This window comes from Vitis vinifera, chromosome 16, assembly GCF_030704535.1.
Source record: "Vitis vinifera cultivar Pinot Noir 40024 chromosome 16, ASM3070453v1".
Classification (NCBI taxonomy): Eukaryota; Viridiplantae; Streptophyta; class Magnoliopsida; order Vitales; family Vitaceae; genus Vitis; species Vitis vinifera.
In genome coordinates, this window is record NC_081820.1 from 19330020 (window position 1) to 19352966 (window position 22947).

The 22947-nt window shown below is 26.9% G+C and overlaps 2 protein-coding genes across 2 annotated transcripts; both read left to right on the forward strand.

Moving 5' to 3' along the window:
• The first annotated feature begins 11122 nt into the window (after positions 1-11122).
• LOC100854618 (embryo-specific protein ATS3B) lies at positions 11123-12103 on the forward strand. The gene is made up of 3 exons (XM_003634010.4): positions 11123-11279; positions 11371-11481; positions 11613-12103. The coding sequence occupies exons 1-3, from the start codon at positions 11166-11168 to the stop codon at positions 11883-11885; spliced, it is 498 nt and encodes a 165-aa protein (XP_003634058.1). The 5' UTR covers positions 11123-11165; the 3' UTR covers positions 11886-12103.
• A 3356-nt stretch (positions 12104-15459) lies between these two features.
• Positions 15460-16864, forward strand: LOC100258419 (embryo-specific protein ATS3B). Its single transcript, XM_002269763.5, has 3 exons — positions 15460-15797; positions 15895-16002; positions 16381-16864. The coding sequence occupies exons 1-3, from the start codon at positions 15660-15662 to the stop codon at positions 16708-16710; spliced, it is 576 nt and encodes a 191-aa protein (XP_002269799.1). The 5' UTR covers positions 15460-15659; the 3' UTR covers positions 16711-16864.
• Positions 16865-22947: the final 6083 nt, after the last annotated feature.

The window sequence follows — 22947 nt, forward strand, 5'->3', positions numbered from 1 at the left end:
AAAAATGTTGCAAATATAAAAACCCATTTATCTATCTTCAATTAAATCATATTACAATTCAACTTGATGGCGGCTTATGTTTTGTCATCCTCCTAACACACAAAGTGAAAGTGAAACATATTGACAATGAAGGTTTTAAAAATTATAGAGATGGACAAGTCAAAAGGATACCCTACCTTGAATATGTCAATGCTATTGATGAAAATATCAATCTCAAATTACTTAAATATAACCTAATGCTAAAACTATTAAATTATGAAGGCATCAACATCACAAATACCCATCATAGGAGTATTGCTAGGTTTGCCATTCATTTATAAATATCCTTAATCTTAGGGAGGGCACCAAAGAAAGTTATTGCACTAAAGTATTCCATTAAAGTTATAATTTTCAATTTATTATCATAAATTAAGCATGTTTCAAAAGGTGTCTCTTGTTTTCCAACAAGTAAATTAAGTGTAGATTATAATATATTTATTAATAGGTCTATTATATACTTTTTTTTTTATAGGTATTGAAAAAATACTATTTGCAAGTAACGTAAAATAATTAATTGTAAAGTGCTTACAAGTAAATTCCAATTTTCAAAACTTCAATTTCTAGATTTAATTTTCATAACTTTAATTGTCAAATAATTTTCAAAATTCCAATTTTCAAATAATTTTCAAATTTCAGTTTTTCAAATATTTTTAATTGCACCCTGATTTTCAAATAATTTTAAGTCTTTCTTTTTCTTTTTCCTTCATTAGGTTTAGAATAATTAAAAATCATATTTTTAATAAACTTGTTACATTTCCTTTTAAGTAAGCACTTTCACAAATTTTCTTTAATTTTAAAATAATTTTTCGTTTTTCTCGATTTTTTATAAGCATTGATGAATTTTTCATAATTCCGAAATAATGAAATTTGTGAGACTAATTCATGCAAGATAAATTGGGTTTTGGTGGAAGCCCAACATCCATAACATTTTCTTTGAAAATAATTCAAGTGAAGTGCATGATTGATATTGTTTGATTTTGACCAATTTTATGTGAGATATTTTACATTTATCATTATGAACTAACCTTATTTCCATGATAGCACATTCTTATTTGCTGTTAAGGTACGCTTTCACTCATACTTTATTTATTTATTCGTTCTCATGCTCGATTTTTTTTTATTATTTGATCATTTCATTGGTATCCATTAATTTCCTTATCAATTGTCTTATTATAGGACTTAGAGGGATGTTACGACTCACTACCGTGTCTTCCCAATAGGTAACTTGACCCCCGGACCCGACTTTAGTTTTTTTTCACAGATTGTATTTTTCCAAATAAAGAGTCACACTTAGGGTTTTCTTTTTATTTTGTTTTCCCTTTAAAAAAACAAAAATAAGTGATTACTTCAAGTCTTTTAAAAAAAAATCAAATTTTCACCAAATAAATAAAAAAATGATTCACGTCATCAAGTGGAAACATATCGTGAAAAACACCGGTTCACAGTACTATTAGCAAGTAATGTCACTTGTGTATCCTTGAGTCTCATGGTTATTTTATAAAACAACTTTTAAAACTATTCTTAGAACCGTAGTATTAGAGTTGTTTTTAAAATACTTTTAAAATGTGTTAAACAATATTTTTATTGAAACTGTTTTTAGTAAATGTGTTTCCTAAAATTTTTCAAACACCTAATTTTTATTTTTAAAAAAAACTTTTTTTTTTCCGTTAAAAATACTTCCTAGATTAACCGACAATTCTAAGCTTATTATTAGTATTAAAGTGATTTTTAAAAGTGTTTCCTAACACTTGATTTTTATTTTTTTTTTAAACATTTTTTTTTTTTTGGTTAAAAATACGTCCTAGATGAACCGACAGCTCTAAGTTTATTATTAGTATTTAATTTTATTAATAGATGGAATAGAGGGAAAAGGGCAACTGATGAACTGTGTACGTGCCTATCCCATTTCCAACACCATTATTATTACCACCTCATCCTTCACCATCACACAACCACATCATCTGATCACCTTGTCTTGTGTATCTTCCATGGCCCACTACTGGAGTTTTAGGGTTTGAATTCTGGCTGAAACACCTGCATGTTAGTTTGTCTCCTCATGTTTGGCTTCAAACTTTGAAGGAAAGATGCATTCTCATCCCAGTGGATGAGCAGTGAGCACTACATTTTAGTTTACTTCTCTTGGGGTAAGAAGGTTAGTTTCAGGGTAAATTGTTAGACCAAATTTTATTTATTTGATGTCTTTCTAGCACAAGCATCAATGGTGGTGGATGGGGACCACACCAAATGCCACTCGTATTTCTGGAGAGGGGAAAAGGGACAGCCAATATTGACAACTCATTCTATTTCAAAAAAGACTTTTAGTTTTTTGTGAAAACCATCCTCAAAAAATAATTTTTAAAAATGATTTTTTTTTAAATTTCTTTAAATCAACTCTTAAAAGTGAAAAAAACTAAAATATGTTCTTAGAAAAACATTATGGTTTTGTTTAGTAGCTGTTTTTAAAAACAATTTTCTATTCTTAAAAAAAAAAAAAAAACCATATTTAACTTTTATAGAAAATATGGTGTTTTTAGAAAATGTTTTTTTAATTATTTAAAAAAATATTATACAAATATTGAGAATGTTTAAAAAGAAATCTTTCAATATAAAAATTATCTTTAAAAATCTTTAAAAAAAAGTCAAAATCAAATTCTCAAATAGACTTTTCTTCAACAAAACATTGAAAAACAATTTTAATAATAATAATAATATTTGATGAAATTATTTACCTACATTATACAATAATTTCTCAAATTTTCAAAAAAAAATTAAGTTACAAATAACATTTGCTAAAAAATTAATCAAAAAACAATCCTAAAAAATAGTTTTTTAGCACCCTCTGCAAATTTGAAATGTTTGTAATTTGTTTACTATATTTTAAATATTTAATTTTTTTATTTATTTATGGTGTTTTATTTTTAATAATACTTTATATTTTATATAATTAAGTTTTAAATGGTCATAAAGAAATAAGTGAAAATAACTAAAATGATGAAAATACCATATTTTCTATTTTAAAAACAAAAAGCTATTTTTTATTTTTTGACTGTCAAATATATTTTTTTTATTTTGATTTTGATTTTTTTTGTTATGAATAACTGAAAATTGTTTTTAAAAACAGTTTCCTATCATTTATTTGAGAGTTCGAACACAGATGGCCTAGCTCGAGACGGAATAGGTTGAGGGGGCTTGGGTCCAAATCCCAACTCAACTAGACTGCCCATGGCCCGTCTTAAAAATTTGAATCCATGTTCGACATAATAAGAAGAATGTTTTTCTGTTTTCATGCTTACGAAAGTCGAAAAATATTAAATTTATGTTCGTTTGGAATCCTTATTTTTACTTTTAAAATAAATTTTTTTACATAAATATAAAACATTCTGTACAAAAAAGTATAAATTATATTATATCTTTATAAATCACTTTTAAGAAATTTTAAATTTAAAATAGTAAAAATATTTTGATCCTAAACTTTTTTAAATAATTTTTAAAATCGTTATTTTTTCAATATAAGTTTCTAAAACTTCTTTTAATTTATATAGAAAATATTATTATTTTTATTTTAAAATATAAAATAAGAAATATAACCAAATGGATGTTTAATTTTTTTCTTTAATAACGATTTATTTTTGGATTCAAGTTATTAATTAATGATTATAAATCTCCTTCCATTGCATTGATCAATGGAGGTGAAGCTAGACAATTAGCCAAAGTACAAATTAGGGGAAGAGGAGAACAAATATGAAAATTGCTGAGAGGTAACTCGAACTCATGACCTTTTATAAAACTAAGTTCTGATGTCATATTGGATTACCAATTTTTCTTAAAAATTTAAATCCAAAAACCTAGATCCATTGCCATGGATTGGGATGGGAGTTGAGAATATTTTTTGCAACTTTACTAATTTTAGTAAAGAGAATGTTAATAATTTTTTACATTTATAATTTAAGATATTTATTCCTATGAACAAACACATTTTTCTTGCCAAAACAAAGGGTATATATAGTTTCATTTCATGTCTCTTTGGGGTATATTTTCTTGGAATTAATGCTAAAAGGGGAAGTTTATTATTAAAAAAAAAAAATCTTGGTGTAAATGTTCTAATTTTTTTTTTAAAAAAATTATATTAATTACTTATGTTATGTACAATTGATTGAGTATAGACGAAGGAATTTGACTATGAATCATTGATTTTAATTATATTTGACTTATTACCACTTTATGCATATGCAAATGGAGGGAATTTTTTTTACTTGGCATGGTGGATCATGCATCTATCTAGCTGTCTACATATACAGATAGATAAAATAAATCAACTTATACATTCACAACTTGATATATTTCTATAGATGGTAATGCTATCAACTCGTATGGATACAATCATATTCTATTTAATAGAATAATATAATAAAATAAGTTATCACATTTATATTATATATTGAACTAAATATAAGGTATGATAAGCAATGAGATAAATTATCTTATATTTTTTTTTATATTTCTTTGAGATATGATAATTTTAAGTTATGTATATACATATATACTAAAATAATAAAAATTATTTAATATATACAATTTTATTTATATATTTAACAAAAGGTTATTTGGTTAAAATAACCCTCATATTTGTAAAAATAACCCACCAGTCAAAAAGCAAAAAAAATGACCTAGTTGAGGCAAAAATACCCCTTCTTTTATTTCCCTCCAACACTTACAACTTCTCTTTTTCTTCATTTCAAGAACGATTCCTCATCTTTTCCTTCAGAAACCAAAAAAAAAAAATTTATTATCTTCTTCTTCTACTTCATTCTCTTTCTTTGGTCCACAGAACATAAAACTCATTTTAACTGAATAACTTTTATTTTATTATTGTTTTTTTTTCTTTTACCGTATGTTTGGTTTATGAGAAAAATGAATGAGAAATGAAAAGAAATAGAGATCTTGAATTATTTGGGTGTTGTTTGCCCAAGTAATTATTGGCGTGGGTTGAATTTTATGGTTTCTTCAATTCTATTGCTGATTTTCTCTTTAACCTCTATTTGGTTGCAGAAAAAATAATGGGAAAGAGCAGTAGTCAAATTATTGGATCATCTGCTTGCCATTTACCGACGCAACTATTTGGCTCGGTTGAGACAAGATGGTTCAATTTATTTAATTTCAATATTTTCTCTTCAAATAAACAGAGTTTTAGAGGTGTGTTCAATTTCTTTCACTCTATGTTTTTCTTTTACCATTATTTGGTTGTTGAGAAAATTTACTAGAGAAGAAAAGGAATCAAATCCTTGAATTCTTTTTGTGCCATTTGCTAATTCAACTATTTGGTAGGGATATATATTTTTTTCTCATTTGTTTTTTATTCTTTTGAAATCAGAATAGTGTAAAACATGAAGCCCTAAAGTTTAGTTTCTTTTGCTTTTGACCATTTTTTGGAGAAACAAATGGAGTGCTGAGAGGTTTTTTCAATAATTTGAGGGTTTGATTGTTTTTTCTTTTAATTTACATGGAAAAAGAATAGAAAATCTAGTGTGGACACTTCATCAGAGACATCAAATGAAGAAAAGGTTGAAAGAGTTTCCTTGAAATTTGAGAATTTATTGGAAAATGAAACAAAGAATTTTCAATAGCTCGAGTGATATTTCTGATGTAGATGTCAAGTCAAATGCTAGTTCTTTGAATTTTGGCAAAAAGGGTTTAGATGTTGAGAAAAGTCGAGACCATTGTAAGAATAAAGTTGATAAATAAGTTGTCAAGACTGCTCTTGATATGAACATAAATAGAGATGAATTGGGTGGTATAAAGATGGAAAAGGAAACCAAGGAATTGAAGTCCCATGTCCAAAATGCAAGCACATATTGGAGATTAGAGCAGAGTTCTGATTGGCGATTTGGGGAGAGAGACGAGGAGGGGTTTCAAAGAAACCCAAGAATGGATATTGGAGGAGGTATGAGATATTTGCAATCTATCTACTCAGACGAGGAACCATCAAATTATGGTTATGGAGAGCCATCGAGGGATGGTAGTAGTTCCTTATATGGAGGTAATAGAGTTGAGTACTTTGAACATGATCAAGCCATTCTTATAGGACAACTTGACAAATTGATGGATCGATTATAAGCTATTCATGATCATCCATTCAACTCACTGATCGGTGCCCGTATTGATTAGTTTCGAGAGAAAATGACAACTGAATTATTCTACTTCAAAATTTTGCCCACGTAGTGGGTTTGAATTTGACTATGTAATAGGTTTATATATTGTTGAGGGTTGATTGCTATTTCAGATGAATTTGACTTGATGCTTAAAGTTACAATTTTTGTAATGTAACTATAATTGTCAACTTAACCATAGTTAAGTTATTTATTAATGCAATTCAACCACCGTTAAGTTCAAGTGAAAATTTTGACTATGAACTTAACTATAGTTAAGTTCTTTATTAATACAACTCAACCATTGTTAAGTTCAGGTGAAAATTTTGACTGTAAACTTAATTGCAGTTAAGTTCTTTGTTAATGCAACTCAACTATTGTTAAATTCAGATGAAAATTCTGACTGTGAACTTAACCAAAGTTAAGTTCTTTGTTAATGCAACCCAATCATAGTTAAGTTCAGGTTAATAATGATTGTCAATTTAACCATAGTTAAATTTAACTAATTAATTAATATGATAAAACTAAAACATTAACTTAAAATTTCAATTCATTATTAAAAAAAATGCTTTAAGCATATACAAAAAAAATTCAATCCATCATGCCCCTAAAAAAAAAAAAGTGTAGATACATGACTAAATCATCCCCAAGAAAGAAATTATATAGTAACATTATTAAAGTGACCGATGAACTGGTTGTAAGGAGAATTCTTGGATGTTGATATTGCTCTCAACAATATTGACACAACTAGGTTCATCTCTAAGATATAATGGGATTGGTTGTTTGCATGTTTTTCTATTGTACACATAATCACCACATCTACCACAACATCGTGTGCGCTTAACCTCTCTACCTGAACGAATTCTCTCATTTTTTGGTGTTCTTGTTGGTCGTCGATTTTTTTGTGGTAGTACAACTCTACAATGGATGTCTTTCAAAATTATTCAATCTTTGTTATTTTCATTAAGATATATAGACTTTGAGTGTAAAGATATAAGTGATAGTGGAGTCTCTGTTTTTCACCTATAATGGTGAAGTGAGGTTTTAAATTTTATGGAAACTTAAAGAAATAATGTAATAATATAAAAAGGAAATTGTTGGTTGCTTATGTTAAATAACATCTTTTCATGATAAAAAATAAAGAATAGATAAAACAATGACAAGAACTTAGACTTTTTCTCTACAGGACAACTAAGAGAATGAGCAACTAGATGACTAAATAAAAAAAATAAAAACTTAATATGCTATAAAATAGAGGGAAAAGTAAAGGTGTCTTGGAAAGAAAAATGAAGGGTATTTTTGTCTCAATTTGGTCATTTTTTTGTACCTTTTAAGGAATGGACTATTCTTGCAAATATGGAAGTTATTTTGACCCATTTAACCAAATAACCCTTTAACAAACATAATATAATATATATATATATATTGTAAAATTTAAATCTTTGATCATATAAAAAATTACTTTATAAAAATTACTTACTAAATTATAAATTGTAAAATAATTTAATGAATGCAATATAATTTTTATTTTATATAAATATCATAATTTAAAATGTAATATGTTTTTTGTTCTATTTTTTTATTCCTTTTACAATAACATATCTTGTTCAATAAAATAATTTATATATATAATTCTAATTAACAAATCTCATGTACCTTATCATATTATTGGATTTTGTTGTGTATGAGATTGTTTTTAATCCAAATGCTATCTTATTAGATTTTAATTTATATGATAATAATTTTCCATTTCCATTAATATTTTTAATAGGTTATGAAAACATGTCGTTCCATCTCCCATTTCAATCTAGAGCAACCTTCTCATTTTCTCCTTTCTCTTTCTAGAAAATTCAATATCAAATGGCAAGACAAATTTAATCAAGAGTTTGTGTGCCAATAAAAGATTTTACAAATAATTTCAAGACCATGTTCATCAACTTCATAAGACTCAGCAAGTATCTATACTCAAGTGTCAACTCAAGCAGAATTTCTAACATTGAAAAGTAACTGTCAAGCTTCATTAGCAGTTGTTATAAATCAAGAATAATATCGACAATGACTTATTCAATCTCTTAAGCAGTTCAGTGATAATCAAAACAATGTAGAAAATGAAGACAATGAAGATATAACCCTTTTAGATGATTCATATATAGAGTTAGAGTTCATCTTATATGGTGGACTTATGTGTCAATCTCGATAATTCTCTTTTTGACATATGTAACCTTTGTATATATTTTTTTAAAAAAGGTTTAAAGTTGTGAATAGTAAAAGATGTTTTGTGAATAGTGAAAGATAAAATATCAAAATTATTCAAAAACTATTTAATATTTCTGTTAAGTTTTAAGTTATCAAAAATATTTCAACAAGTTTCAAGTCGGTGAGTTTTAATAAGTTTCAAACCTGTGGATTTTAACAAGTTTCAAATTCGTCAAAATTCTCTATAAATGGAGTAATCAAGTTCATTGTAAGGCAGAGACAACCAAGAGTAGATAAAAGTTAGTAGAGTGTTACCAAAAATCTTTTTACCCTTTTTGTAATTCCTCTTATTTTAAAAATCTTTCTTTTGTAATCAAAATCCTCTATTGTCAATAAGCTTGTATCAAGATTCAATCTATTTATAATCAAGGTATTATTTCAATACAAAATTTATTTCAGATTCAATTATTGTGATTTATTTTATGCTTTAAATTATATTTTCAAAATTTATCTTTTGATTTATAAATTGTTATATATCCTAGGTCGAAATGGTATTAGAGCTAAGTTCTGTTTAAGAATTGAGTAATATTATGATTTCAAACGATCTGTAATAATTAATTTAGTCATGGGTTAGTTTAAATTGAATTTTCTATAAACGATTTAGTCAATCAAAATAATAGTAATTAAGAACAAAAGGAGCATAAGTTTACAGATGATATTATTTAAATAGAATTTAGTTCATATTCAGGATATTTATTTACTTAAAAATTTCTCATCACAAAACACTTTACTTCAAATACAAATTTAAATAGTATCAAATTTATTTTCCTTATACTAAAACACAAACTAAATAAATAAATCAACCCTTACTTTTTGGCACTCTAAGCCGATCTATACGATGTTAACACATTAAAGTATAATTGACAAAAAAAATGCCATAAAAATGGTTGTTAGTATTGAAACATAAACTCCTTATTCTAACATAGAAATTAGTACAAATGCTTAACAACACCTATTTTAAGTTTTCTTTAAAAAAAATTATATAAAAAAATACTCATAAAAACATCATTTTCATCTCTTCCCATTAACGATGCGCGTGATGACATTCAATCAATTGAATTGGGACAAAACAAATTAATGGGTGGGTGAAAGTGATAAAGAGCGTGGGAATCAAGTGATGGGTTGATGGAGACATGCACTCTTGTAGCTTTTGCCATGTGTTGCTTCCTTGAACTTTCTCACTTTCCATCTCTCCAAACACACTCATTAATGGTTTTATTTATTTATTTATTTATATACATTTTTATTTAATATTATTATTTTCAATTCAAAACTTCGACTTTCAACATCTTAACAAAGATTTATTAATCATCTTGGTCATATTCTTATCTTTTTCCAAATATGTCTTCTTTCCCCAAGAAAATGACTTTATTGTTAGGTTCTTATCTTCTCAAGTCTTTTTTTTTCAATCATTTATAATTATAGTTTGTGAGGTGATAATTAAAGTTCAATTTGTGATATTAAAAATCAACAAGGAGAAAATTTTAGAACTTTGTGAAGTTAAATATGTTAACAAAAAAAAATTAAAGTGACATTATTACAAAAAATGTATCCTTAAAATTCCATATAAGATGAAAAAAATACTTAAATTGATTAGAAAAATTTATAATAAATTTTAAGCAAATAAATAAAGGGTTGACAAAGATATGTATAAAGACATTCAAAGGACGGGAATAATGTGAAATAAAATAGCTATAAACGAAAATATATTATTTTTATAGAAAATTTTAATTTAGATTTTATTATTATTTTTTATATGTGACTATTATAATAATAATAATAAATATGAAAAGCTAAGGAAGTGAAGGGCTATATACCAAATTCATCATATGTTGATTTGTCAAATTATATTAAAGCACTCAACAAAATAACAATGAAGAAGTTTCTTCTCAAATTGGGGTAAGTTGCTCCTACTTATTACATCTTTAATCTTTGAAACCCACTATTCATGAGATCCAATTTATATAATTCCTTTTCTAAATTAAGCTCATTTGGATTGTCTTCCTAGAAATTGAAAACCCTCTTTTAAACTCAAAAATATATATATATTTTAAATTATCTCTCTTAAAATAAATAATAGTTTTGAATGAAGAAAATGGTAACTATGGGTCTGTTTGAAAATTATTTTAAAAAATAATTCTAAAAAATAGTTTTTGAAAACTATTATTTGATTTTTGTTGAACAAAATTATATTTGAAAACCTAAAATATTTTTAACATATTTTTAATATTTTGAAATATATTTTAAAAATGATTTTATATTTAGTGTTTTGTTTTTAATTATTCTATACATTTGTATAATTATTTCTTAAAACAAATGAAAATAACAAAATACAATTAAAATATATTATTTGAAAATATCTTAAGAATAGAAAACAAAAAAAATTACTATCAAACGTGTTTTCTATATTTTTTGTTTAGAAAATTATTATAAAAAATAATTTCCAAATGGAGTTTATGTTTTTTACTCTAAAAACAAAAATAATGGAATGGATATTTTCCAAACTTTTTCTTGGATTTCTATTCCTCAAACATAGGTCAGCTTTCTCATAATCATTTGACAAATCAAACAAAAAAGAATTTAACATTACCACTATAATGTACAAGTGAACTTTACTATGAATAATTATTTTCCTCATGTAATGGAAATAAAGAAAATGTATATATAACCATGTCCCAAAGTTGGAGAGCAAAGATCAAATTATGCTTATGCTTTGGAGAAAGGATGAAAAGTGTTTATTTTCTCCTTCACTTAGCTTCCATATTCATCTTCTCACAAGCTCAATCAATAGTTTCACACCCTCATGCTCTCAAATCCCAAAATTTCAATTCCATCCAGGTATGAACTTATTCATTTTTTTCTTTTTTCTTTTATTTTTAATTTTTTTTTTAAACTTTTTGTTTTTAAAATTTAATGTTTTGTTTCTCAGAAAGTTGGGAGGACCTGTTCTTTCGTAGTGATCATAAAGACAAGCTGCTCATCAATCCAATTTACAAGAGATCAAATCAGTCTGGCCTTTGGTGATGCCTATGGCAATAAGGTTCATTTTTTCAATATTTACATGCACTTCTTTCTAAGATAAGTATGTACAATTATTTATTTATTTTTTAAAAGGTATTTATTAAATATTATGCTCATTTTTCTTCTTCTATTTTTTTTGAGAAAAATCAGATATATGCCCCAAGAATAGATGACCCAACATCAAGGAGATTTGAAAGGTGTGTATCAGATACATTTCAACTATCAGGAGAATGCACGTACCAGATTTGTCATGTGGCTTTCTATAGAAGTGGATCGGACGGCTGGAAGCCAGAGAGTGTGACCATCTACGGTTTCAATTCCAGACCTGTTACATTCTACTACAAAAGGTTTATTCCCAAAGGAATTTGGTTTGGATTTAATCATTGTTCTAAGGCTTCAGGCTTCAGGCTTCAGGCTTCATAATCACCTCCACTTCTAATTAATTAAATTCTCTATGGTTTTTGGGTCTGAAATTCCAAGGTTTCTTCTTATTGCTCACTATAAGTTTGTATTTATCAAACCTAGCTTTATATGTAACGATATTATGATGTGGGATTGTGCTTAAGTTTCAGCTTTCTCCTATGCTTGGGAGATCCATGTATAGAATTACCATTAATAAACGTACATATTTTTATATTGAATTACCATCCATCGATAGATGTAGAGTGAGCATTGAAAGGTAATGGTGGAAAGTTTGATTATATTAATCAATATGATTCCAATGAGTATAATCATGTTTGAATCAAATCTGTATTGACTTGTATGATAACGTTTAATAAATAGGTTATTTTTAAGTTAATTTATATAATGCAAATTCAGTATTAATTAATCTATTTAATAATCATACTGGTTAACCTAATTATAACCATAACTTATTTAATTTATACTTGATTTATTTAAATTTTGACTTTGAATAAATAAGTCAATTAATTTATAAACATGTCAAATTAAAAAATTAATCATATTAACTTAAATAAGATTAATTCAATCTGATTAGACATGTTACATATTTAATAATTAGGTTGTATTTGGTTTCAAGTTTTAAACTCGATTATTATTCAAGTCGTGTTTGAATTGGCCTATTTGATTGAGTATTTAAATTTTGATATGACATAAATATGATGTGCTAACATAAATTGTTACCCCTAATCAAGTGTGTGACAAGGACAGTGTTGAAAGTTGTAATTTTCCTTATATATTAAATTTTACACTCTAGAGCTTGATTTATTTATTTTACCATCTTTACTTGTATTATAAATGTATAAATATGAGATATAAACCAAAGAAAGTGAGAGAGGAAAAGAAATGTACATTAAGAATTTATTAATTTTTTGCACAGAAAAAATGCTTTAAATTTCACGAAGAAAATAAAAATACAAATTTTACCTTTACCAACAAGTTCCTTTTTTCTTTTTTCTTCTTTTATTTTATTTTATTTTTATTTTTTAACCATATCTAAGGATCACTTAGATTTCTTTTGTTAGGGGAATATTTAAACTCTGTGGAGCAATCATATTGCAAGTTCTATTTTAATTGTGATTGTGAGAATTTTTGTGAGAAATTACTATATACATGATTTACTAAATTTTTTCATATATATATTACTTGTTTAATTTTATTAATGACATTAAATATATGTTGAATTGTCATTCAGTCAAATGCTTGAGTTTGTAAAAAGAAATATTACATGTCTTCAAGAAATTATTTATTATCATTCATATGTTTACAACCAATGACATCACATATCTTGTTATGATACGATAAATTGTTAAACTTTTTGGATATTGATATTTAATGGTCATGATAACACGTACAACCATGAGGTACTTCATCCAATTTTGTTTTGGGACTCCACACCACTTATGCTACAGGGAAAGGCCTCAAGGTGGGATTGTCGATTCTAATATCGGGTTAGGGGTAGAGCTTAAAGTGGCAAAATACGCTTTGTTATGTTCCTAATGAGATCATCAAGAGATGAGCTTTTTGGTATTGCAATTCGAGGTACTGCTCAACCTTTAGAGACTATGTAAATGTATGGGTTCATGAGTAGTAAGACTTGAGCATAGTCAAGATTTATCTTAGATATGTTCAGACTTATGATTGCATATTTTACATTCTTTAAATGCTATTATGATTATTTTATGTACATTTCTAATTTCTAATTTATTATACATATGTTTTAGAACTGTCTTTTATGTGAACTCATCATTATAACACTTGTGTATCATAACTATTCATTGGACCTTGTGTTATCTCATAGATTTAATGTTTTTTAGGTGAAGACTTTTGTATTCCTATCAAGGAGATAGAATCATTTTAAGAGGACATCCACCTCTAATGCTTTCCTTGTTAAACCTGAGACATTTAATCTATTTTCATTATGTATTTTAGTTTAATTTTATCACTTTCAAACATGTGGTTCATCTAATGAACCTTACTTCCTTTATCGTTGTATCTAATTGTTGTTTTATTAGCATTATCTAGTTATGTTTCATTCTTTTCATGCTCTATATATAATATTTTTTTTAGCGATTCCACTTTAAATTCTGATATGGAATGGGCTCACTTTCTCCTAGTGGCCCCTACTAGGGTGGGTTGTTACGATTATTTTAACTTTGATTTCAATAAAGTCGTTAATGATTAATAAAGTTTCGAAGTTTTAAATTGATTTCCATGCTTAACTAATAACCATTGATATTTTTTGGTGATATTAAATAGAACTCTCCACCAATATAGGATATGTATTGGGAGATTCTTTCTTTGATGATATATTGGATGCTAGGCAAACAAAGAAATGTAAATCTCTTTGTCTATACTAAAAAGTTGAATTCATTGATCACCCATCACAAATGTAATACTAAAATAGCATACTTACATTAGGGGAAAAAAAAAAACAAAGTTTATTCTTATATAAGGTGAAAAAAAAAGGCCTTCATGATTTTGAAGACATTTATAATAACTTATCATCGGAACATTTAATCTTATTTGCTTCCAAATCCCGACACGTAATTGTAATTTAAGAATTGTAGGTTGTAATTAAATAAAATAAAAAAGAAAAAGGTCTCATTTTAAAAATCATTTAAGCTTATAATATGTGAAATAAAACCAGAATACCAATTTGACTGTGTTCCAAGCATTCATATAAAAATAATAATAATATATGAATTTTTTAAAATAATCCAAGTTTCATGTTCTCACCGATTAAAGTGTAATACGTAATATGATCAAATGTAATATTTATGTCATAAAAAGGTAATACCTGAATGGTTAAAGGTAGTATATTTGATTAAAAAGTATATAAAATGTTAATTATTTTTATATAATTATATAAAAAATTTATTTTATAAATTTTAATTCTTATTTTATGATTTTTTTTTTTTTGTATGAAAACACATTTTTTTCTGTATGAAAACACATTTTTTTCAATATTTTGAAAACATGAAAAGAATCAAAGAAAAGTGTGATTTTATACACTCATATAAAAATAATTATAAAATTAAAACCCTTTAAAAATAATTTAAGTCTTATACATCAATCAAAATAAAATATAGTATTTATATTATTAAAAGATGGTATCTAAATGATAAAAAAAAAAACTCAATAATGAAAATAATTAGCATAAAAATTCAATATAAGATGAAAAGTACTTAAATTATTAAAAAGCTATATATATGACAAAATTTAATATTTTAATACATGAAAAAAAAAAAGTGTTGAAAAAGTCACAAAAAGACATGAAAAGTAGACTGGAATCCACGCTAAATAAGAACATATAAGAAAACAAAGAAACAAAAGTAGATATGAACAAAATTAGGTATATTTTTTTTAAGGAAAATTGGGTTCATTTCCTTATCATAATAATAATAATAATAATAATAATAATAATAATAATATATTTCAGGATTTATTTTCAAACACTGAATTTCCGTACCCAGAAAAGCTTAACGATGAAGTAATGGTTGTTTTTAGAACCTTGGACTTATTTCAAACATAGGTCGACCAGCTCATAATCATTTCTAAAATCAAACAAAGAGAATTCAGCATTATTAAAAACATTAATCCAAACTTTAATATGATATTTTCCTAATAAAAAATCAATTACGTAAAGACTTTTACACCCTCAGGAGCCTTCGTAGTTATCATATATTCCAAAGTAGGGAAGCCCAAAAGATCAGATATCTTTCTGCTCTGGAGAAAATGGTGAAAGCTGTTTCCTTTCTTCTTCCTCTTCTTCTTCTTCTTCTTCACTCGGCCTCCATCTTCATCTTCTCACAAGCCCAGTCGATTGTTTCACAGCCTCAGGTTCTCAAATCCAAAGATTTCACTAACATCCAGGTATGAACTGTGCTTTTTCTCGAGAAAATGATCCAGACAGACCCAAGTATTAGACTTGATTTCTTTTCCCTGATTTGTTTACTGTTTGGTTGCTCAGAATGTTGGGAGCTGTTCTTTCACAGTGGTCATAAAGACAAGCTGCTCGTCGGTCTCATTCACAAGAGATCAAATCAGTCTGGCCTTTGGTGATGCCTATGGCAATCAGGTTCATTTTTTAATATTTACATACACTTTCTTTTTGTATTTTCTGGGATAAATCGATTTATTTCTGAATTTAAAGATGAACCCATAAGGATTTGGGACAAACCCATTGAAGAAAAATTAAGTTCTGAACTCTACTTTCTATATTTTTAAATATTTAAAAAAAAATTATATATATGTATTTGAATAATTAAAATATTTGTACAATTAAAAGGAGTTCAAACAAAAATGATTAAAATATATTTTTAAATATATATAGAAATGACTTTTGTAATTTAATTTTTTTTTAAAAGGAAAAAAAAAAAAACTTATTTCTAGGAAGAGTGTACTGATTAATTTTCATTTTTTATTTTATTTTTAATTTGAAAAAAAAAAAAAAAAGGTTTATGCCCCAAGAATAGATGACCCATCAACAAGGACGTTTGAAAGGTGTTCAACAGACACGTTCCAGATAAATGGACCATGTACATACCAGGTATGTCATGTAGCTCTCTACAGAAGTGGAATGGACGGTTGGAAACCAGAGAGCGTGAAGATCTACGGCTACAATTCGAGTCCGGTGACGTTCTACTACAATGCTTTTGTTCCAAGTGGAGTATGGTTTGGATTTGATTACTGTGGGAGGGCTGGACAATCTCCTCCACTACTTCGTTCCTCTGGAAAATGGTTTCTAGGTGCCATTCCTGGATTTCTCCTCAATGCTATGGTCTAGTGCCTTTCTTTTGTTGGGTGTTTATCAGTCAATACTATGTAAGATTATCTTATCCCACATATGTTTTTTAGTAAATTTCTTTCTCCTTTTGTCCGAGACATTCAAGTATGGTGTAAAATTTCACTGGTAATTACAATTTCACATTGATAGATAATTGATTGTTCCTTCCTTTTATCATTATCTACCGTCATTAGATGCTAAAAAATATTAAAGCTATGTTTGGTTCCGGGAATATTTGAGGGAAAGTGCAAGGAAAGAGAGTAAAAAAGAAAAGTAGGAGAAAAGAAAATATGAAAGAAGATAAAAAATTAGATTAAAAATTGATAAATTATTTTTATTCGTTATTTTAAATTTATTTTACTTATTTTAATTTATCGATATAAAAATTAAGTAATTTAAAAATATATAAATTTTTAACTAGTTTTAATTATATTTAATTTTTTATATATATTTTTTTAAAAGGAGAACTAAATATGAAAAAATGTATTTTTTTTAAATATTTTTTAGAACAAAACATAATCTAAAAAATTGAAATAAATGTGGATATTTTTTCAAATATCCAGTTATTATTTGTGTAGTAGGGGATGATGGTGGATGTAGTGTTAAAAGTGTAACAAAAAGTGTATTAGGAAGTTGGTTTTCAATATATTTTTTGTTTTTTGTTTTTAAAATTAAAAGAAAAGAGCTTTATTACCGATGTTAAGAAAAAAAAAATGAAATTATTATTACATTTTTTATTTATAGAGAAAATATAGCTAAAGGCATGAGAAAAAGTAAATGAGTTCTATGTAATGTTTGTTTTTTTTTACTGAAAAGGGATTGTCATTTTTATTTGGGAGAAGTGTGCATGGGCTAGTGACAAGTTTGAGATTGTTTTTTTTTTTTTTTTTTTTTTTTTTCATCTTTTTCAAATGTGAGTCAATTTTAGGACGAGATCAAATATTATCTTATCCTACTTTGCCTTATTATGTACAAATTAAAAATTAATTTATTTTTTTTGAATTTTTTCCTTTTCTAACACCTATAAAATGAAAAAATAATTTTTTAAAATGCATAATAAAAATAATATTTATTTTTAAATAATAAAATTTAAAAAAATTAAATGGGATGTGACAACATACCCACCCTCACCTCTAATTAAATTAGAATGAGTTTAAATAATTAGAGCAAAATCGAAATTGGGTGACGAGCCTTAAACTCATTGACATGCTAGCTAGCCCGTGATGATAGAATTATATTAATTAAGAAGAAGAGCTATGCTGAGTAAAGAAAAAGGTTTGTGATGGATTAAGACCGATCCAGATTTATGTTTTGCATAACTTAATTTAACTTTAAGGGAATGAGATTCAAAATAAAGGCTATACGTCGATTTTCCGAAGTTTAAAAAGGGGTTGATTATAAAATCATCTTCTTATTTGCACTTTTGTCTTAATTTAGCCCATAATTTTTCTTTTTAAGCAATGCAAATCATAAATTATGGCCAAATGTTTGATTGACTACTTAATTAGGGATGATAATGGGTCAAGTTCGGGATGGGTCTTCCTAAACACGCCACTTCTAGGCAAAAATGGGTTACAAGTCAAGACTTAAGACTAAAAATTATAATTTTAAAAAAGATTTTAACATCATAAAATCTCCTATAATTGGTTTTTTTTTTATATTGGGACTATTGAATGAGACTTCGACTATCTTATTTGAAAACCAATCGATATTCTATGAGGATAGTACAAACCTTTTATAATATTCGACTTTACATTTTTCAGACTTGTTCTAAGAGCCATTATTTAGATAACCCATCATTAAGCTTAAGAGTGACATCATTGTATACCTATAATTCCTCTCCTAACGTAATGCTCTTATGACTCAAACTTGTAACCCTTGATTCTGATACCACTTGTTGGATTAGACTTTAACCATCTCATCTGAAAACCAATTAGTGTTCATTGAGGGTGAATCAAACTTTTTATGATATTTACTATCACACCATATCGACCTATTCTAAAAGTCATCATTTAGGCGACCTATTATTAGGCTTAAGAGTGGTGTTGTTGCACCTCAATAGGATCAATGTATAATATAACTTAAATTAAGTAATAAAAGTGAAAAGAAGATTAGAGAAGTTGTGGAATTTACAAAAACACAAAGGGCTAGAGAAGGATTTGGAAAATATAATTGTTTTTTCTCTCATTTTTCTTGATTTTTTTTCCAGATATCTCTTTTTGTTTTGATTTTTCCTTTTTATATACAAAGCTAGTTACATGGATACAAAATAAGCAAAAGTAGACTAGAATGGAAGGTTTTTTGTGATATGGGAAAGCTTAGGGGTGGATCTAATGCATGCCTATATGCCTCCCTGAATTATTTTTTTTTTAAAATTTAATATAGAGGGATTTGAACCCTTTCATATGAATATATAAAAAGTTACTTGATACCACTAGACTACATATATAAAGAAACTTATAAAGTATCTTCTAACCTTACATTATCCTTAAAAAGTGAATACAAGATAGTCAAAACTAATGTAAACCAAATAAGATGAGAAACTTTTAGCATTAACTAACAATGTGTTAACCCAAGGGTTCTCTTAATCGCATTTTGATGATAACAAATCATGATTAAGTTGCTAATTGGTTTGAATTATAAAGAATTTCATGTATTAGTTTGGAAATTCATCAAATGACTCAATGGATGCAAGATCAAGACAATGGAAGACCCTTTAATCATATGTAAGATGAATGTGTAGACATAAAAAAATTAATGTTACCACTAATTTGGTCTTCAAAATGAATAATAATAAAAAAAAAGATATTCTCTTATGGATAAGTTCCCTAATCTCCAACTATAAAAAGGATAATAATAATAATAATAAAATTATTATTATTATTATCTTGTTGGTAAAACCTCTTCGGAGAAGAAAATTTTGCTAAAATCAAGGAACTAAATCCCTTGAATTAAGGGATTAATATTTTCACTTATAAATAGAGGTGTATTGAGGGAGAAAGAGAAATTTAGAAATCAGAAAAATCCAGAAAGGAAAATCTTAAGGAGAAAATCCAAAAGCGACGACAAAAGAATTGTTACACGTGTTATTCGCCATTCAACGAGTTCATTCGGGAATAAGTCACTTGTGACCCTCGATTGATCTTCGAAATCAAGAAAACGTCGTCGTCGTCTTCCAAAGTGTGATCAAGGCAAAAGAATCAAAGATAAAATATTCTTTTGGAAAGAATATTATTTTTGAGATTTTACCCACAATATTTTTAATTTCAATAAATATTTTGTTCGCATTATTTTCCCATCGGGCATGCCAAAAATTTGTATGCACAAATTTTGTAAATTTTGGTCTTGCAAAATTAGCAAAACAAAATAGGAAAATAATGCGAACAAAATATTTATTGAAATTAAAAATATTGTGGGCACAATCTCAAAAATAATATTCTTTTCAAAATAATATTTTCCTTCTAATTCTTTTGCCTTGATCACGCTTTGGGATGACGATGATGTTTTCTTGATTTCGAAGATCAATCGAGAATAACCTTGTTGAATGGTGAAGAACGTGTGTAACAGTTCTTTTGCCGTTTACCGAACTTGTAGGGAGATTTGATGAAACTCTTTCTTTTGTTGTGAAACCTCTTTTCCCATACGAAGTTACCTTAGGATTTTCCTTTCTGAATTTTTCTGATTTCTGAATTTCCTTCCCCCCTTCTTGATGGAAGACACCTCCATTTATAAGTGAAGATAGAGAATTTGAATTTCAAATTCCCGAATTTTAATTGCTTAATTCAAGAGATTTAGTTCCTTGATTTTAGCAAATTTTCTTATCCGGGAAGTTTTACCAACAAGATAATAATAATAATAATAATCATAATGATAATAATAATAATAATAATGATTTTCTTATTATTATTATTATCCTTTTTATAGTTAGAGATTAGGGAAACTTATCCATAAGAAGATATATATATTCATTTTGAATATCAAATTGGTGGTAATTTAATCTACTAATTTTTTTATGTCTATAGAATGCATGGGTGCACTTGGGATTTTCGTATCTTTTCATGCATATTTAAAAACTTGGTTTAAACATTAAAATTACATTTCCATCAAAACTCGAGTTTTATCAAATGAGTTTTAGGCAAATCGTTTCAAAATTGACATATTAATTTACCTAAAGAGCTTGCCTAAGTGTTAGAAGAGAAAAAAAAAAACAGAAAAAATAGGTTTTTAGGCCAAAAATGGTGAACTCGTCGAGGCACTGGCCAATTGGCTCAACCGGCTAAGGTATCGATCGACCGATTACACTTTCTCGATCGAGGTTCGATCAAGAGATGCAAAAAATCTTCTCTCTCTTCCAGTAGCTTTGCAATCTTGGTCGAGGGATATGTCGTCCCGATCAAGGTCTAATTGAGGTCTGGTCAAGGACGAGTCGAGACCTAACAGTCACCTACCATGCATTTATTGTGCAACAGCTAGTCAATCAGTCGACCCCCAACTCGATCAATCAAGGTTGCTTTTTGGCATTTTTGTTTTCTAATACTAAAAATCTATAAATTGAGAGCTTCACTTCATTTATGAGGAAGAGAACATCTGCATTTATTTGTTTACTTACTTGTTCTTGCCTCAAAAGCTCCCATTTTTTCCTTAGTGCATTAAACCTCCACTTGCATATTCGTTAGTACACCTTTGTGATTCGTCCTACTATTTAAGTTGTATTTGAGCCTTTGTTGAGTTAGGTTGAGAAAATTGAACTTGTTATTTGAGTGTTAAAAGCTTCAAGTGAGTAGAAACTTGAAGAGATTGTGTAAGAGCTCATTAGAGTCGGAATTCAATTGTAAAGGTAATTAGAAGCTTGGTTAAAGCTTTAAGTATAGTGGAACCCTCACTCGGTTAGGAGCTCGAGGAAAGTGAACGTAGACAACGAAGTGTCGAACCATTATAAAATCTGAGTTTGTTTTTTCTAACCTTATCTCTTTATATTTATGTTTTCATTGCTTGAATTTGTTGTATTTGAATTTTTTTTTTTAAAACCCAATTCACCCAATTCTTGATTGTTTTCTTTATTAAGATTAACCTCTATTTTCGCACAACGAAAAAGGAAAACTTTGAAAATATTGTAGTAAAATCTTTAATGACTACCAAAATACCTTAATTTTATAGACCTAGATTTAGAAACAATAATCTTACAAAAGTTACAACTGGTTTTAAATCAAGAAATATTTTCCTTAAGAATAAAATATTAAGAAATTCTTTAAAAACAAAAATTCTTCTAAACCATCCATAAAAAAGATGGATAAAATTCTGAAATCTTTAATTGGTTTTAAACCAAAATTTGAACATATTAAAGAAAAAGACAATATATTATTAGATTAACTAAATAGGTAAATGATTATTAATGACTAACTTTTTGTTTTGATTACAAGAACATGGACAAAGAAAACCAACCAATTTTCACTTGGGTAAATAGTATAACATATGGTACACATAAAGCTTTCATACTAAATCTCTCTACATGAAGTGGAATATATATTTTTATTGTTTGAAGATAGAGAGTTTTATAAATAATTGAACTCAGCTCAATTAAAAAACAATCACCTATAATATGTTTATCTTTATCTCAAATTCATCTTATTAAGAAAGATGCGAGACTGATATCCGAAAGAACCTATCTTATAAGTTCGTTCCCTATATATGAGGAGTAGAAGCATAAATATTGAAATAAATTTTTATATGATATATTAAGATATATACAATTTGTCCATGTACTTCTCACACATAGGCTTCTCAATTTTTAAAGAAAATCTTTAAAAAAAATTTATATAGCTTATAATCAATATTGTTGAGGATAAAATGTTTATGAAAAAATTATGAAACAAAAATTCGGATGTGATTTTCTTAATCTTATCATTCATAAATTTTATTATTATTGTTATTATTTCTTTCAATGCACAAAATAGAATTATAAATAATAATTTTTAATTTAGTAGGTGTAGAGGATTTATAATTTTATACATTCAATTTTATTGCTAATTTTCTGTAATTGTAATTTGCAAGCAATATTATGAGCCGAATAAAAAAAGAAAAGAATTTCTATTAGAGGAGAAGTCAAACCCGGATACTTTTCTCAGTGTATGAAAAACCGGTTTAGTCCAATCTTTTAGGAAATTTAGTGATCCAACGGTGATAATCTAAACGAAAATAGGGTTCAAAATCTGACGGCCTAGAATGGTTCCACGGCCA